The sequence below is a fragment of the Vollenhovia emeryi genome, unplaced genomic scaffold, assembly GCF_000949405.1.
Source record: "Vollenhovia emeryi isolate VEMERY1.0 unplaced genomic scaffold, V.emery_V1.0 DF939345.1, whole genome shotgun sequence".
Taxonomy (NCBI): Eukaryota; Metazoa; Arthropoda; class Insecta; order Hymenoptera; family Formicidae; genus Vollenhovia; species Vollenhovia emeryi.
The window spans coordinates 74,295-91,618 of record NW_011967021.1 but is presented as its reverse complement, the minus strand read 5'-3'; the positions used below and the strand labels follow the sequence as shown (position 1 = coordinate 91,618).

The 17,324-nt window shown below is 38.7% G+C and overlaps 2 protein-coding genes and 1 pseudogene across 4 annotated transcripts in view; 1 reads left to right on the top strand and 2 right to left on the bottom strand.

Moving 5' to 3' along the window:
• Positions 1 to 6,413, top strand: part of LOC105558429 (methyltransferase-like protein 22) — a 10,077-nt gene extending 3,664 nt beyond the window's left edge. Inside the window, exons 1-6 of one of the 3 annotated variants that reach the window (XM_012006106.1) lie at positions 2,474 to 2,780; positions 3,637 to 3,703; positions 3,783 to 3,914; positions 3,976 to 4,161; positions 5,411 to 5,578; positions 5,669 to 6,413. In XM_012006106.1, the coding sequence (XP_011861496.1) occupies positions 2,718 to 2,780; positions 3,637 to 3,703; positions 3,783 to 3,914; positions 3,976 to 4,161; positions 5,411 to 5,578; positions 5,669 to 5,967 (915 nt within the window). In that variant the 5' untranslated portion in view covers positions 2,474 to 2,717 and the 3' untranslated portion in view covers positions 5,968 to 6,413. Of the gene's footprint in view, positions 1 to 2,473; positions 2,781 to 2,809; positions 3,407 to 3,636; positions 3,704 to 3,782; positions 3,915 to 3,975; positions 4,162 to 5,410; positions 5,579 to 5,668 lie in introns of those variants that run through there. The other 2 variants (XM_012006107.1, XM_012006109.1) reach the window with 2 other exon arrangements.
• Positions 6,414 to 7,098: 685 nt separating this feature from the next.
• LOC105558430 lies at positions 7,099 to 8,272 on the bottom strand (annotated as a pseudogene).
• Positions 8,273 to 8,377: 105 nt separating this feature from the next.
• LOC105558431 (polycomb protein suz12-B) lies at positions 8,378 to 16,963 on the bottom strand. Its single transcript, XM_012006110.1, has 9 exons — positions 16,732 to 16,963; positions 14,363 to 14,409; positions 13,766 to 13,949; positions 13,551 to 13,642; positions 13,253 to 13,445; positions 12,828 to 13,193; positions 12,422 to 12,726; positions 9,141 to 9,394; positions 8,378 to 9,052 (listed from the first exon to the last, which is right to left on the bottom strand). Exons 1-9 carry the CDS (start codon positions 16,829 to 16,831, stop codon positions 8,401 to 8,403), a joined length of 2,193 nt encoding a protein of 730 aa, XP_011861500.1. The 5' UTR covers positions 16,832 to 16,963; the 3' UTR covers positions 8,378 to 8,400.
• Between the last annotated feature and the right edge of the window lie 361 nt (positions 16,964 to 17,324).

Here is a 17,324-nt window from a genome sequence, read left to right as displayed (position 1 = left end):
GAAAAAAAGTTGTCACGCAGCAAGCGGCGAGCTTCAGTATACACTCCCCGCTCGCCACTCGCTGCGTGACAACTTTTTTTCGGCGCGCCGCTCCACCTCTCGCTATTAGATGATGCCCTACCGTTGCCTGCCGAGTCCGATCTGCCGCCTTCTACGCTCTCATTCGCTCAGACGTTAAAATTAATTTCTCGATAACTATTGCGAATTTTGCAAAATGGTATAGGACTTTTCTATTCAGTTTGCCCCGGTCTATCTACCATCTACGGGACATACGGGCATTAGGACACACCCTGTATAGACTGCGCATTGTGGCTGCAGACGTTTGCACACCTGAGAAAGAGACAACATGCTTACGTAGTAGCTCTTTCTCTGTCTATCTATCGTTCCTCTACTCTTTTGTTTACCCCCACTACTTCATTTCGACAAAGATAAAGATACACGCGAACACCAGCTACCTCGTTCTAAAGTTGGCACATATTTTCACGCGAGTGAAGCACAGTATAACCACAGTATAAGAAAGAACAGTAGGATCACTCAGCGGCGGCACCTTTGATCTCGGTACTACGCAGCCGCCATGTTGCTGGTTGTGCGCGGGCTACCATTTGAATGACTACGTTTACACGGCGACGTTAACCTTCAAGACACAAGTTCAGCTGATGTTGGTGGCCGCCATGTTCTTAGTTGTGCAAATTGGTCATGCGCGAAGGACGACCATCCGTGCCATTTCTCACAGAGTGATCCTACTGTTCTTTCTTATACTGTGGTATAACCATTTTTTGTTTCACGTTCGCGCCGATCCGTACTGCGCATCCGACATATTTTTATTCTGACCAATCACAGGATTTTTGTACGCGTGTTAGTGCAAAGTCGGTGTGACATGGAAAAATTCGCAGTGTTGACGAATAACGCGTAAATACTTTTATACGTTGGAGCAAGTAATTACATTAATTACTTTTATTAGAACATTTTCTTTCATAGGCCACTTCTATTTACAATAAATAATGTACGCTAGTTCGTATGCGCCTTTCCTGGATACGATCCTGAAAAGGGCCCAGGCACTTAATTTTAGCCGTTGATGCACTGTTGGCGCGAATAAAAACATGGCGGAAAATTGAGAACGCCCAGGGGCTCGATTCTTTAATTCATTCGAAGAAGAAACGTATACGAAAATTCTGCTCCGACAGAAAAGTTGAAAGTCGATTGGTCAAAGCCATTCGAATAGCCAATCAACTTGCAACTTTTCTGTAAGAGCAGAATTTTCGTATACGTTTCTCCTTCGAATAGATTCAAGAATCGAGCCCCAGATCAAAGGCGCCGACAGAGAGTGCAACTACTGGTTATACTGTGAGTGAAGTAGGGAACGCGCAGTCTATATATACTATGTCTATGGTATAACCACAGTATAACGAGTATGCTCACTCTCTGGCTGCGTTCGGGGAGACGCTATTTAGCGCTATGAGCGTACTCTGTCCTTGTTCAACGTTCGCAAGTAACAAGAACAGAGCACGCTCATAGCGCTAAATAGCATCTCCCCGAACACAGCTTCTGTCGGCACCTTTGATCTGGGCGATCTGGGCGTTTCTCAATTTTCCGCTATGTTTTTATTCGCGCCAACAGTGTATCAACGGCTAAAAGTGCCTGGGCCCTTTTCAGGATCGTATCCAGGAAAGGCGCATACGAACTGGCGTACATTATTTATTGTAAATGGAAATGGCCTATGAAAGAAAATGTTCTAATAAAAGTAATTAATGTAATTACTTGCTCCAACGTATAAAAGTATTTACGCGTTATTCGTCAACACTGCAAATTTTTCTGTGTCACACCGACTTTGCACTAACCACGTACAAAAATTCTGTGATTGGTCATAATAAAAACATGTCGGATGCGCAGTACGGATCGGCGCGAACGTGAAACAATAGAGCGAGTGCCACTACTGGTTATACTGTGCCCCTACTACGAGCGCTCAATGATATCTTAATATGATTTGTCTGTTGAACGCGGCCATAGATGCCTTTCCACATGAATTTGTGCACATATCAACACATTTAAGCCCGCTGCAGACGATGCTATTTTTCCTGCTGGATTGCTTGCAATCTAATAAATTACTATCATTGCACCACTCAGCACTCAGGATTTCTAGTAATTTACTAAATCGCAAGCAATCCAACAGGAAATATAGCATCGTCTGCAGCGGGCTTTATACATTTTGCAAATACATACATATACATATGAAAAATGTGTTTTACACATGCCTTATAAATTCATGGGAAGGCAGAAGATTTGTACGTACGTTATATGTACAATTATTATTTTACATTCTCGGCTGCAATTATCAATTAATTAAGATATACGATAAATGTGGACAATTTTTTATCGAGCTCAAGCAATTCGAAGAACCGCGGAAGTGTTCTTACGAAATACTATTTTATCCACTCGCCGAGTCGCGCGACTTTACCGATCGCTCTCGGTTGTCAACGTCACGTGGTGTCACAAGTCACAATGGCGCCGTGCAGCGAGGCAATGCTGGCGATTTAACGATGCGGTCGACAGCGAAAAAGGCGAACCAACTCGATGGCAAAGCCCGCAAGAATTTGTCGATTCGTCGCGGAAATGGGCGAATTAAATTCAAAACTTCGACCTTAATTCGATCAGATTGAAGCGGTTATAACCGCAACCTTTCGTCTGCGCGGCTGCACGGCGGTTGACGTGATGGCAGAATGACAAGCACAGCTGACGAGAATACCGCGAGGAGAGCGCGTGCTGAGAGCACGTCGTCAAAGGTCCGCCCGAAACACGATCCAAACGTGAAACGACCAAGCTACTTTCGCTTAATAAATTATAGAAGAGCGAATTGGTACTCTTTTATTTCACGTGAAATTAAAAAATGCACGTATTGAGATTCAAACGTTGCGTGCTGTTTTGAAAACGGGGATAATTATAAAGAATATGAGAAAAATGTAACTTTTTTGTTAACGAAATCTGGACAATGCTGATTCGACAAAGGCACACTTGGATGCGTCGAAATTTTATTTTTGTATGAATTTTTGTTATTACTATCAGTTTATCGTAAAATGCGTATTCTTCGTATATTTCTCCGAATGAATAAGAAAACTCACACAATCGACGAGTTATTACAAATTTTTTAGCAGCTTTTTACGGACAATTTAAGCCGCGAGATTTAACGCAGATTACCTCTATACAGTAATAATACAGGGCGACGTGATGGCAGAGGATTATGGATTATGTAATTGTCGTGTTAAGACACAAATTCCCGAAATAAATACAGTCACGAGACTGTAATATTGGTCGGTCGCGATGAGCTTCATTATCGTATGACGGACGTCGTGGCACGCAGTCGAGTCCTAATTTATTTACGCGCGTTAGTCTCCGACGCACGACTCGAGACGTTAGTAGTGTTTTACCAAGTCTTTATCATTAATGTATATATGTTAAAAATAAACTAACATGTTATAAGTGAAGTACCATAAGCTTACGTTTATTGTTACACCTTATATAATATCTGTATATATTAAATATTGTAATCTTTAACGAAAATAATAATTTATGTTAATCCGTATTATTAATAATTATATACTGAAAAAAATTTTGTTTATTAATAATATCTTTTCATCCAAGATGCTTAAAGTAACGTCAGAGATATACATGGAAAACGACCACATCTCCGAGAAGCTTGGCAGCAGCAGTAAGTTGTGTTTACGAATAATATTTGGACTTGCAAGTTGCGCTTGATGCATGCCTTAACGTACTATAATTTATTTCAGATGCGGTAACCAAATTCGCCTTCAAATGCCCGTCTTATATGATCGAGGCAGAATTCGTAGCCGGGATGCTAAATTATGACAGTGATGGTGATCTAGATGTGAATAGAGACAGAGAAGGAGCAATTCTAATAGGTACACAATTGATGATCGTGTATTCTTGTATGTAAACATGTTCAGTGAATTGTATTTGCAGAGCATAGCGTCTCTACAGAGCTCGGTTTGGTCGGTTTGCAAGTGTGGAGAGCCGCTCTCCTGTTAGCCGACTATATCTTGTCGCATCCAGATTTGTTCAGAGATGAAATAATTCTAGAATTAGGATCCGGAGTTGGCCTGACCAGCATCGTAGCGAGTCACCTGGCTAAGGAAGTCATTTGCACCGGTAATATAGTACAAATACTCAAAGCGCAGACTTCTACCCAGCCAGTCAAGCCTGTAGAGAATGGATTTCAGAAAACTGTTTCCAAAATTTTGTCAACAGAAACACTACAGATTTGACACAGGCTCTGATATATCACGTAATGTCGGCAGAACGTCAACAGAAATGTAACAAAGCTTGATAACATGTTTAGACAACTTTGCAAGCAGAAATCGAGCAGATCCTGCACATGCAAAATGGCGACAGCAGAAACCGAGCAGAATCCGCTGGCGTAACTCGTCGGCAGATTGGTGACAAGAATGGAGCAAACTCTCGTGTAGTAGCGTAATGTTCCAACTAGATGCACACGCGGCATGAAACTTTCTTGTAAGAAGAAAACCGCACATGGTATTATAAACTACGCTTATACTTGGCGCGAGACACTACCGTGTCTCGTGATTAACACATCCGCATGAGATTCTTTGATTATCTTTCTGAAGTGCTTTCTTGTGCTCTTGTTTACGAGTGTGTAGAAATCTTAAAGGACTACTACTATTTCTACGCATCTTTGTAATAAAAGGAACAAAAATGGTGAAAAATATAAATTAAGAAATAGAAACGGCAGATCCTGCCCAATTTCTGCTGCTATCTGCAATCGAACCGCTCAGATCCTGCTAAGTTTTTGCCATCAAACCGCATCGCGTAGATCCTGCGTGGTTTCTACCGCCAATCTGCTGTCCCAGCATGTCAGCAGACCCTGGTGGCAGAACACAAGCTGAATGCGGACACAGACGATATCAATCTGCTGAAATGTTTTGATAAAATCCGTTGCCAGTCTGCCGACAACCTGCTATCATTTTGCTTACGGGGTATATACTACTAGACTGCTACTTTCGAGCTGAAAAGTGAGGGAAAAGTTCCACCATGTCTTGTTAGATAAATTAAGTAGTATGTGTGCATCGGTGTGCCACTGACAGACCAATGCACACATACTACTTTATTTGCCTAACAAGACATGGCGAAACTCTAGCCTCGAAGATAGCAGTCTAGGGGATGTTTTCCAGCAAGAAACACAGATTGACACAGTGTAACACAGAGAATCATTTTATCCTCATTTAACAATGGCAAACAACAGAGATAAAACGATTCACTGTGTTACACAGTGTCGCCTGTGTAAGTTGCTGGAAAGCCACCCTAGTAATAGTATATATGTATAGAAGTCTGTGACTCAAAGCCCAATTGAAAACTTCAATCTTATTTATCCGAATTACAGACATCAACGTGGGTGGTATACTGAGTCTAATTGAACGAAATTTTCTGAGAAATCGTGTGTACGTTAGATCGAATTATCACATCGAGGAGGTAAATTTTTTAAATTTGGAATGGTCGAAGAAGCTAGAGGAGAGACTGCAAAGCGCGAATGTTGTACTGGCAGCGGACGGTAAACTTAACAATTCTATGTATACTTCAACAGGTGTAAGACAGAGATAAGGAACAATGATCGTATTGTCATTCTTTTTTGAATTCGTAGTGATCTACGACGACAAAATCACGGATGGATTTGTCCGCACGTTAACAAAACTTCTACACGCAAAGACGAAAAAGACAATTTACGTCGCTCTCGAGAAGAGATACGTCTTTACTGTCGCCGACCTCGACACCACTGCCCCGATGTACGAGGAATTTTTACGTTGCGTTGAAAAGTACGAAACGAATTGGTCTATAAATTACATAAATATAGATTTCCCACACTACTTCAAATACGATAGAGTTAAACATCTGGTTTTAATGAAGATACAAAACAATGCGAGAACTGTTGCACATGCATAGCGAATACTTATTTAATTAGGTATGCGAGTAATACATTACGATAATACGTAATATATTATCGTAATTATAACATATTTATATTAATATTACAAAGAGAAAGAGAGCTTAAAGTTGCCACAGTAAGAAATCAAGATCTCTGCAGACATAGTAACAAAATATAGTATCATATAATGTAAGATGTAAAAATGAGTTATTTAAAGAGTTGTCGTGGACATTCACGTTCATCAATACATGAAACAACAAAATAGTAAAAATTTAACAGAATTTCTAAATAGAATTCAGCTCAAGGCCAGGAAATAAAAAAAGTCTAAAAAGTCTATTCCTTTTAATCCTTAGATTTACGTAGCGAATAAAAGACGACGATTAATAGAAGGAAAAACGAAGATTGTGACTCGGATTGTGATAAAAATGACAGCTATATAATATATATTTCTCACGTCCACATATTTATTTTGTCATTTAATTTCCTATTTACAACCTACCATGGATAATATTATTGGACAGTGAATTAGAAGTCGCTCGAAGAGAACGATAATTCCGTTGAATTTAAATGCTCCGGTGGCACGTCCTAAGATTAAAAAATTTTATTAGACTACTTATAATATAAAGAAGACAGTATGTATAAAGGAATGTAAGCGCTTCTTCGAACGACCACGGCAGTAGAAGTTGTATATGTTACACGCAAAATTCATAACATTTCTAATATGATATACTAGAGGTCTGAATCGCTCGCGAAAAAACGACGATCGTGAAAAAACGAGTCGAGAGTGTGCGAATGATTAATCACATTAATCTGAACTGAGTATAATTCCGTGAATTTTAAAAATATAACAACGAATCCTAATATTCGATATTTCTTAAATATCGTCGACCGCCGTTTTGCGAATTCAGGCCTGCGCTTGGTTTGGTAAAAGGCACTTTCACTCTACCGATCCGTCTCGATGTAGAAAATGTAAAGTATAGTTTACAGCCTCACAGGTTTTCTTATGCTTTTTATATATATATATGTATATCTGTAGGCGTATATACATATAGATGTGAAATTGTTATATATAATTATTATAATAAAATACATATATATACAATAATTATACAGTAATTATTGTATATAGTTATGTATATAAAATATATAATAATTATATATACATATATATATATGTATGTACATGCTAGAAATCTCAGAAATTGTAATATTGGTTATACCGCAGCACTTTTTCACCACTCAGCGTATTCCCGAAAACGATTAAATTCAGGGCGATAAAAAGTTCATAAAGTTCGGCTACGATTAATTCGCTGGTAAAGTACGCGCTTTGAGATATAAAAGAATAATCTATCGGATGTAAAAAGACGTCTCGAGATCGCGAGTTGCCTCGTAAGCAGAACGTAGAACTAGAAATTCCTTCTCACGTTTTAATCGCGCCGAAGTTACATCCGAAAAATAATTTTCAAATCCTGAGATCGTTTATTCTCCGTTTTTCTGTTACAATAAAAACTTGCGCGTGATAGCATAATTTTGCATTACTTCTGGAATAGCTGCTCCTAGATCGTTACACGAGTTTCACAGATCAATTGTGTAGATACACCAGAATTTATCGGAAATGTAAATAAAAGCTTTAAGAAACGTGAAATCATAAAAAAACGCCACTGACTAGAAAAAAAAGAAATAAAGAATAAGTATGATAAAATTTGCTGATTGCTTCGTGCTTTATTGTTCGCGATCGGAATCATCGACACAGAGGCGAGCAGAATAAACTCGTTCGCCAGACATTCTCTTCCCTCTTTTCAATTTTTAATAATCGCATAAGCTTTAAATTAAATCTCAAAAATCGTTCTAACAGCTAAAACAATTATCCGGTTTATTTAATAAATGTCAATTGCATAATAATCTATATTACTTGCAACAAATACTGTACAAAAAAGAAGATGCAATTTGCATTAAAAACGCGCGAAATCGATCTTACTACTACTGATAAGTAGCTACTGGTAGCTACCTCCGTTCGGGGACGGTTTCTGGCTAGCAGATGCGGCGACTTTCTTGTTGTTTGTCGCCAGTATCGCGTCCAGGACCAATTTTCACCGGTGGTACTCGATGGTACTCGCGCTTTCACCGGCTTGCATTGACAACCGGTGGAACAGGATCGCGTTGCGCTGCTGATTCTCGTCACTTGCACTACAGAGTTTGTACTTTTGCCAATAGATCGCTCGACCGTTGATCTGCTCGACAGCATGCTTGTACCTTCTGTTTGGTTACACCATTGGGCATAATCTTGCTCGCGATGCATCGCGTCGCAGAAGATTGCACTACCGAAAAGCGATGGGAAGGCGGGTTTCGCACCAACAATGGAATCCCGCGTCGAACTGTTGTGAGCGACAGTCTTGCTCCTCGACAACGATGGCAACGTTGCACGTTGTCATTTATGTTGACTTTCGCGCTTACGTACTGACATTGTGTATATTGTTGTGCATCTCCCGCTTGATATTCTGCGAGTTGGGCGAGCCTAATGGCATGGAGGCGGTTGTCGTCTTTCGTCTGGCGTTCGACGACGAGCTCGAGGAACCGTCATTGCCAAAGTTGATCTTAACGCCCGTCATACCGCCAGCTTTGGATGTGTCGTGTATCAGTTGCGCATGTGCACCCGTAGTCCCCCAATGCTCCACCTGAGCTTCGTGTGATTTTTGCAACACTTTACGCACGTCCCCATTCTCTCCGCCCTCCTTCATGATTTCTTGCAGCTTCTGTATAGTCTGGTACAGTATCACCGGACTGATTAGCCCAAAATCAAACAGACTGCACATGTGCAATACGAAGTTGCGATAAAGATTTTTCATGAGCAACTCCTTCCCCTTATTCTCTAAGAACATTTGGCAAGCTAGTGGTATCTGGCAGTCTCCTACGTATCCGTGCTTCATCACATGGAGGTTCCACATCTTCATTAGCTCCTTCTCGCCCTCATTCACATCCGTAAAGTCGTCTATCATCATCATTGTCTTTGTTTGCAGCCACTTAGGGTCGTTCTCACCCTCGGAATCGATATCCATCTCTTTGGGGTATATAGGTAGACAGGTGACGGTATGGTGATACAGTCTAAAGGATGTATACATGTCCAGTTTATAATGTAAAAATGCAAAAGACTTTATAATAAAATTGTGACGACTCGTGCCGTAACACTTACCTGTTGTGGCCAGTGATATAAGGCCTCTGACTCTCAAACTCATTCTCATCGAGTTCCAGAAACTCTGAGAGGCTTGGTTTCGTTCTCTTCGGACGGCACACCAGGATATTCGTCACGCTCGTACGTCTGGTTGGTCCTGTCCTTGAAAAAGGTACGCTAGACGGTTGTGAAATTAATTCGTGAGGACTACCTGCATACGAACCATCATAGCATTCGTTTATTGCTACGTCAATTCGGGCACCTTGTGGAATTGGCTGGAAAAAGAGAGGCATTCACAATTAATGTCACAGCGTGGAGAAAAGAATCTCTTAAATTTTTTTATCCAATTATCCCAATTTATTTTATACAATCAAATTAATTGCTTGTTTCTCTTCATCAGTCATCATATATCCATGGTATCAATGAAAAATATCGTAGTTGCAAAATCTTTCACAAACATTATATGTATTTATATCTGTGAGGTTTCATGAAACAATCAGATAGAATCCAGAGATACAGTATTTCGGTAAAGGCTGGCAATCTCTCGTAAACATGTACTTCTGTAGCGAGATATTTGTCTTTAAAGTTAAAATTCTCAAGTATTATTCTTAAGTAACTTTTATAATATATCACTCTTCAGATCTTAATAAGTTGTAATAATTATTTTTATATTTAGTAAAAATCTTTAAGGAGAATGATTGCTCAAATAAAAATGAACTGAAATTTATAGAAAAAAATATATAAATAATTATATATATACATATATGTTAAAAATGATAAGAATTTTATAAAAATAAGTGCAAATAATTCTATACATATTTACGAGGAATTTTGACGAATACTAAAATGACTTGTCTACTTAGTTGTCAAGAACATATATGTATATATATGTAGATATATATGTATACATTATCAAAATTCTTCGTAAATATGTATAGAATTATTTGCACTTATTTTTATAAAATTCTTATCATTTTTAACATGCTTTCGAGAATTAAATTACAGATATCGTAATACTTTGCTATGTTGGCCATGTGCAATAGTACAACTTTAATAATTAATTATTGGACAACCATGCAGACAATCGTCTTAAACTTTTGCATGGAGGACAGATTCCCATAGACGAATATTTTCTATAAATTTGAATTTATTTTTATCATCTTTATTTCAGCAACCATCCTCCTTAAAACAATGTGATAGATTTCTTAATACCACGTCGAAAGAACGGACCACTTTTGACCCTTCTACCTTTTAGTCGGCACGTTTTTTAAATTTCACATTTTTTTAGATACTCCACTTTTTAGAAAAAAAGATCTTGCTTCACCTCGTAAAAGGTGACAGTTTTCGAGAAAAACTCATTTAAATGATATAAAGTAAATTTTTATTTACTTTACATGCCTCGATGGTCGAATTGGTGAGACATCTGTCTTGGCTCTTATATCCTTTATTCCTTCGAATTGTAATTTTATGTTAAAACGTTATGAATTTTTTACAATGAAAACGCCTTTTATTTTTTAAGGACCTGGCACAGATGGAGGTGGCCACTTGAATCATCATGTGAGTCCGTATACGGTATTTATTCCATCCTGTCCTGTGCACTGTTACAAACATACACAGGTTTTTCCCTTTAGATGGAATCATTGTCTTCAGTGAATTTACGTATTATAATATCGCACAGCGATTTTTCTAAATTTATCTTTATAAATGCTGTACATACACGCAGTCAGATAGCGTTCCTTAAAAATAATATACCAGAATAATATTATCACAGCCTCAGTGGTCGAGTTGGCTAAGACACCCGTCACGGATTGAGGGAAGTCCCAAGTTCGAATCCTGGCTAAGGTAATATTTTTCGCAATAAGAATTTTAATTCTCAATATGGGGGGAGGAGGGGGTTATCGTATAATAAATGCTATGTACAGCATTTATAAAGAACCCCGCACTAATCATATAGGAAATTGGATCTCAATTAAATTGGCTAGTTTTCACAAATGTTGTAGCTTATGACCTGCTGAACAAAAAATGTAATGGGCTGAAACTTAAATAATGGCTAGTTACTGGGCTACAGCCAGTCGAACATAGAAAAATTTGGGCTCCGTGGGTTTTGTTTGGAAATACCTTAAAGCATATTAGGAAAAGATGTTTCAGACAAAAGTTGTTTGGTTCGAAGGGAGACATAAGACGATGCCATTAATTTGACCTTGGATAATCATTTGAAGGTCACACGAAGGTCAATTTCAATTTCTTAAATGGACACACCCATTTTTCATTGCACATTTTTATGTCAAGAGTTTTTCAAAGACACTATATAATGAAATATAGTCTTATTTCGAACCAAACAACTTTTGTCTGAAACATTTTTTCCTAATATGCTTCAAAGTATTTTCAAACAAGACCCGCGGAGTCTAAATTTTCCATGTTTGACTGGCTGTAGCTCAGTAACTAGCTATTATTTAAGTTTGAGCCCATTATATATTTTGTTCAGCAGATCATAAGCTACAACATATGTGAAAACTAGCCAATTTAACCGAGATCCTATATAATTAGTGCGGCGGTTCTTTAGAAAAATCGCTGTGCGATATTATAACACGTGAATTCACTGAAGACAATGATTCCATTTAAAGGGAAAACACCTGTGTATATCTGTTTGTAACGGTGCACAGGACAGGATGGAATAAATACGGTATACGGATTCACATGATAATTCAAATGACCACCTCCGTCTGTGCTAGGTCCTTAAAAAATAAAAGGCGTTTTTATTGTAATTTGATTTATATCTTGAAAGGACCGAGTTGAAAATTTAGTTGTTATGAATTTTATTGTTTACTCACTTTTATTTTTCAAAATTTATTTAAATAATATCAAATTAATTATGTAAAAACTTATGATAATAAGCATTTAATTATTATGTAACTTTCAATAACTATTATTTAACGGTGATCAGAAATTTTAACTTTAAGGATAAATACAGTAAAGCATTATAAAAAAAAACATTTTTAGGGACTTGTGGAGTCATTTTTACCTACTCTACATATTCACAATAGATTGCCAGCCTTTACCGGAACATCCTGTATATCGCTGAAGATTTTGTTCGTTGCTTAGAAATTATAATTATTATTGTCTAAGAAGTATCTACAAATACTTCTTGAAAAAGTCACTGATAAAAAAAACCTTAAGAATAATAATTCTCTAAAAATATCAAAAAATGTGCAATACACTTCTCATCGATGCTGAATGCAAATTTCGTGTGGATAAATGAACAAAGTAAACTCATTACAAATAATGTGAATGTGCGTGCTTACCACGTATGTGAATGTGAATCGCGAATGACACAACTTCAAATGCTTTAGAAGCGAGTACAGTTTGCCGCAGTCCAACGAGCACCAGGGGCAGTGTAGGTCTTCGCAGGCCTCCGTCTGCTGCCGGCTGTTATTGTTGTACAAAAATTGATAGACTATCTGCTGAGTTCCATTGGCGTCCACCTTCTCGTTGGAGATGCTTATTCTCGACGAGGGCGTCAGCGGACTAGGCGTTGGCAGTGTTGCGTTATTATTATTATTTGTGCTATTGTTATTGTGATTTACGGAAGAGGAACGTTCGAAACCAGCTGGAAAGAGAATGTTTAAACGTTTAAAGCGAGGTTTTCGCGTCATGTGACGCGTATATCGCACCAGTCATCTCATTCGCATAATAATCACGAGAACTGACCGTTGGTCGATCGATTCTCTTTATTGTCACCGCTTGGTATCGGAGGTATCGGCAGCGGTCTATCGACTAGACCGTTGCTCGGTTCCGTCGTCCAACTGAGGCGGAATTTTAACGTCGGTCCTTGCCTGAACAAGTCGAACGGTTCGCAGTCTTTGATGTCGGCCACAGTTTCCCAAGAGCTGTGTTTCTTAGGACTGGACCTAACATTGGTCTGTACTTCCTGCAAACCTAACTCATACTCGCCGTCCGTCAGCAGGCATCGATTGTGCTTGTCGTACACAGTAAGCTCCGAGCCGTACTGTTTCACTTCTTCGCCATTCACTTTTATCGTACCCATGGACGATTTACGACGCTTTTGAGCTGGTTCTGCAAGACACATAGCCTGTAATATGTTCCCCGCCAATTGTGCCAACTCTTATCTTTACCTTCTAAATCACAGTTAGTTATAAGGCAGCCATTGTTAGACATGCAGTAAACCCTGAGCAAAAGCATATAAGTCTTCGCTATGTGACCATTATTTAAGCTGAAGGATTCATTGGGTATGGAAATTGTAGGTGCCTTCGGTGGAGGCTGACTCTCGGAAGGATTGATTGGGACCTCGCTCGTACCGACTGAAACCTAAACAAATGCATATCTTAATCGAGAGTCGATCCGATGGAAAACCTAAATCTCTTTCTTTTTTTGTTTACTATAAATTTTCAGTCTAACAGGTATCAAACTTACTTGCATGATAGGCGAGCTAACGTCTTTTCTTTTCTTGTGGCAGATTTTCAACAACAATGTTTCCACTTTGACAGGCTCTTGCGACACTTCAACTACAATAACACATTACAACTTTAAGGAGTACATGATTATTACGTGAGATGTCAAGTCGCCGAATATCGTTAAAATATTTTCAGATACACATAGGAGAAAAAGGTTGCTTAATTGAGACGTACCTCTTTTATCGTAAAATCCTAAAAACGTAAGAGTCATGTATCCGCGAACGCCGAGATTCTGTTCGTGCTTCTTTTTCGCTATTAATTTGTCCAGAATTGTGTCGACCTTAAATTCTCGTCGTGACTTGTGACTTCTGGACATACGTTGCCGCATATACGTTAAGTTTCTATATAGAAATATTGGCTAAAAAGAAATGTTCAATTTTAATGTACACTTGTCAACTAGGGAAAATGAATAGTTTGTGCCTCTTAGGTAATTTCAATATTTATAACTTATATTAAAATTGTATACCTACCATATCATACAAATTTTACGTACATACATTTTGAAAAGCGTAACGAAAAGATATACGATCGAGGCAATATTTTCAACCGAGGAGGAATACGAATCTTAACTTACCTTCATCAAATGCTTGCAACGTTATGACTATTTACTTTTGTATATCTCGTTACGTTAGAAACTATTGATACACCATATTTTACGAAATTATACACGTATACGACAAAAAAGAACAAAATACAATTAACGCTTTGAGTACAACGCAAATTAAAGTCACGAGCACACCAAGGAACAGAAAGAAGGCATTGTCTACTCACTGAGATTTGGTTTCTTGTGCGGAGGAACCGGTAAATTTGAGTTGGTTCTGAAAAAAATAAGATACCAAAGTTACAAATCAAACATTCAAGACGTTAGAATAAGTTGAAACAATAGTTACATATGTAAAAATTTGCGAACATGACCACGCGCTTTTCTTAAAATTATATTTTTTCGATGTTTTTTGAAACATTCTAAATTAATTGGCAATAAAAACTAGAAAACATTTTTTTCATGAAAACAAAAGGCTTCCACCAAGAGGAAGCAAAATTACGCATCAGTACGTAAATTTATGTACTGTCACAATAAAAGGCAAGTAATGTTTTTATTTTTCCACTTTAAATATGCGATTTCATATTGTTTTATTCTAAGTTAAGTATATTATTTTAGCGAACTCATCTTATTTAAACGTAGAAATCATTTTAAGTTGCCAGTAATAAATAATAATCAAGCATTTTAGTCGACATTAACCGGCCAATGTTTTAATACAGACAATTTATTGCGAAAAATATTACCTCCGCCAAGGTTTGAACCTGGACTTCCCTACTTTCTAGGCGGGCATCTCACCAATTTGACCACTGAGGCATGTCAGAGTAGAGAAGTCCAGGTTCAAACCTTGGCTGAGGTAATATTTTTCGCAATAAATTGTCTGTATTAAAACATTGGCCGGTTAATGTCGACTAAAATGCTTGATTATTGTTATTTACTTTGATTCTCATGACCTTGGCTTGCTGTGGTTTTTTTTGTTCTAATTTTTCTCCGACAATTTTTACACCAGTATTGTCACTCATGTATATGAGTTAAACGCAGGGTTGAGAAAGTTACTTTATAAAAGTATCTAGTTACAGTTTTTTTTGCTAAAATGTAACTAGTTATAGTTACAAGTTACCAATTCTGAAAAGTAACGCGTTACAGTTACAGTTATTAAAAAAGTAACGAATCGTTACTTTGCAGTTACTTTCTTGCAATGAAAATAAAAATATCAAATCCGTATTTGAATTGTAAAGTGTCGATAATGGCGTTCATGCACAAATGTAAGGCCTAATGCAATCTGTGGAGGTTTAAAGTGTATATAAAGTAACTATTAATATAACTATTAAATTAGTTACTAGTTATTGAAAAATGTAACTTAGTTAAGTTAGAGTTACAAAAAAGTTACTGTAATTGTAACTGTAACCTCGTTACAAGTAACAAGTTACTTCTCAACCCTGGTTAAATGCACTATTTGTAAATTTATTTTCTATAATTTATTATACATTTTTCAATTTGGACAGAGTGTACAACAAACAAAGGGAATAAACAAACAAGTAAAAAGTAATTTACATCGTAATGTAATCAATAAATAACGAAGAAAAATAGAATATACAGATAATTAAATTTAAAAATAATCGATCCATAGTAGTTAATATCTATCTTTTCGATTTTGGAAAAATTAATCAAGCTTTTAACTTAGCAGTTTTATGTACATTTGCTTCTGTCAGTGAAATAAAAGTTTATTCACGTCCATATCGTTAGTACGGGTTAGTGTCTCCAGATGGCCGCGAGGTTGATCCATTTTCTCGAGTTTAGAAAACGTTTCGTAGGGTATAAAAGCAGCCAGAGTACGACAAGAAGGCGATCCTTCATTCAGGTATCAAAATGGGAAGTGATGACTGGGTTTAAGCTCAAGATTATTTGAGACTCCTGCGACCCGTAATTGTTACGACTATGCAGGCTAAACCTCTCTGATCCCACATTTTTTTTCACTCTTGTAAAATTAACAGCTCGAAAATTTCTTACGAGTGGCTCGTAAGAGCGAAGTTCACACGTATGTACATTTGTTATTTTTGTTCATAAAATCTTGTCTCTCCGCAATACGATTAATCCAAATAAAGTATTTAGTTCGCGTCGTAGAGGACCTTCTTCGATTTGTAAATCATGTAAAAAAGTTTCAGCCTCTTTTCTTCTTTTTATATTTCTCGCGGAAGGAATGGATGTATATGGCATGAGGTCTTCCCCGCTGCGCCAGGAGTCGCGGTGCGCGCGCGGTCCAAGAGGCGAGCACGATGACAGGTGTCGTAGCGTTCTGGTAGCGGCGGAGGGCGCGGAGAGAGTGAACCGACGCGCGCCAAGGCGGACGCTCCAGTTGACTCGCGGTGGATAGGGTTAGGTCCGGTCGGGGACGGCGGCGGCGATACAACGACGGGCATTCCGACGTTCGCGGGGGCGTCGCGTGCGATCCACGGCTAGCTCGCCCGGGGGGTATCGACGCGGGGGTGACCGGAGACGAGGTTGTGGGCTGTTTATCGCGATGGGCGACGCGCGCCGCCGATAGGCGGCAAGAAGGTAAAAAGCCCGCACGGGAGAAGGCCACGGTGTTTTTTTCACTTACTTTCGAAGGCCTGCAGAAACAGCTCGTGGTCGGCCTGGATTTGATCAATACGAGGTCCCTTCTGCCCATCGAGATCCTTCTCCCGCTTCTTCGGCGGCATTTTCGCGCGGTCCTCCGTGCACGACAAGCTTCCCCCCGCGATAACTCCAACTTCTCTCTCTCTCGGTTGCGCGAAAGTTGCGACGCGACAACGACAACACCCGCCCCGCGCGAAACCTGCGGCGCTGCGGCGCTTCGGTGGCCCCCACCTCCCTATCAGAAACGACTAACGCGCTCCCTCGCGGCGCGCCATATTTCCGTAGACCATAGCCAAGAAGACTAGAGACCAGGGGCTCGATTCTTGAAACTATTCGAAGGAGAAACGTGTACGAAAATTCTGCTCTTACAGAAAAGTTGCAAGTTGATTGGCTATTCGAATAGCTTTGACCAATCGACTTCCAACTTTTCTGTCGGAGCAGAATTTTCGTATACGTTTCTTCTTCGAATGAATTCAAGAATCGAGCCCCAGGGGCTCGATTCTTGAATTTGTTTGAAGGAGAAACGTGTGCGATAATTCTGCTCTTAGGGTACTATTACATTTGTCGTACGACAAA

Excerpts from the sequence above, each read along its gene's own strand:
- LOC105558431 (XM_012006110.1), bottom strand. The coding sequence starts at position 16,831 with ATGCCGCCGAAGAAGCGGGAGAAGGATCTCGATGGGCAGAAGGGACCT. Across the intron at positions 13,446-13,550 it reads TTAGCTCGCCTATCATGCAA|GTTTCAGTCGGTACGAGCGA; the intron begins GTAAGTTTGATA and ends GCATTTGTTTAG. Across the intron at positions 13,194-13,252 it reads AACTAACTGTGATTTAGAAG|AACCAGCTCAAAAGCGTCGT; the intron begins GTAAAGATAAGA and ends TGTGTCTTGCAG.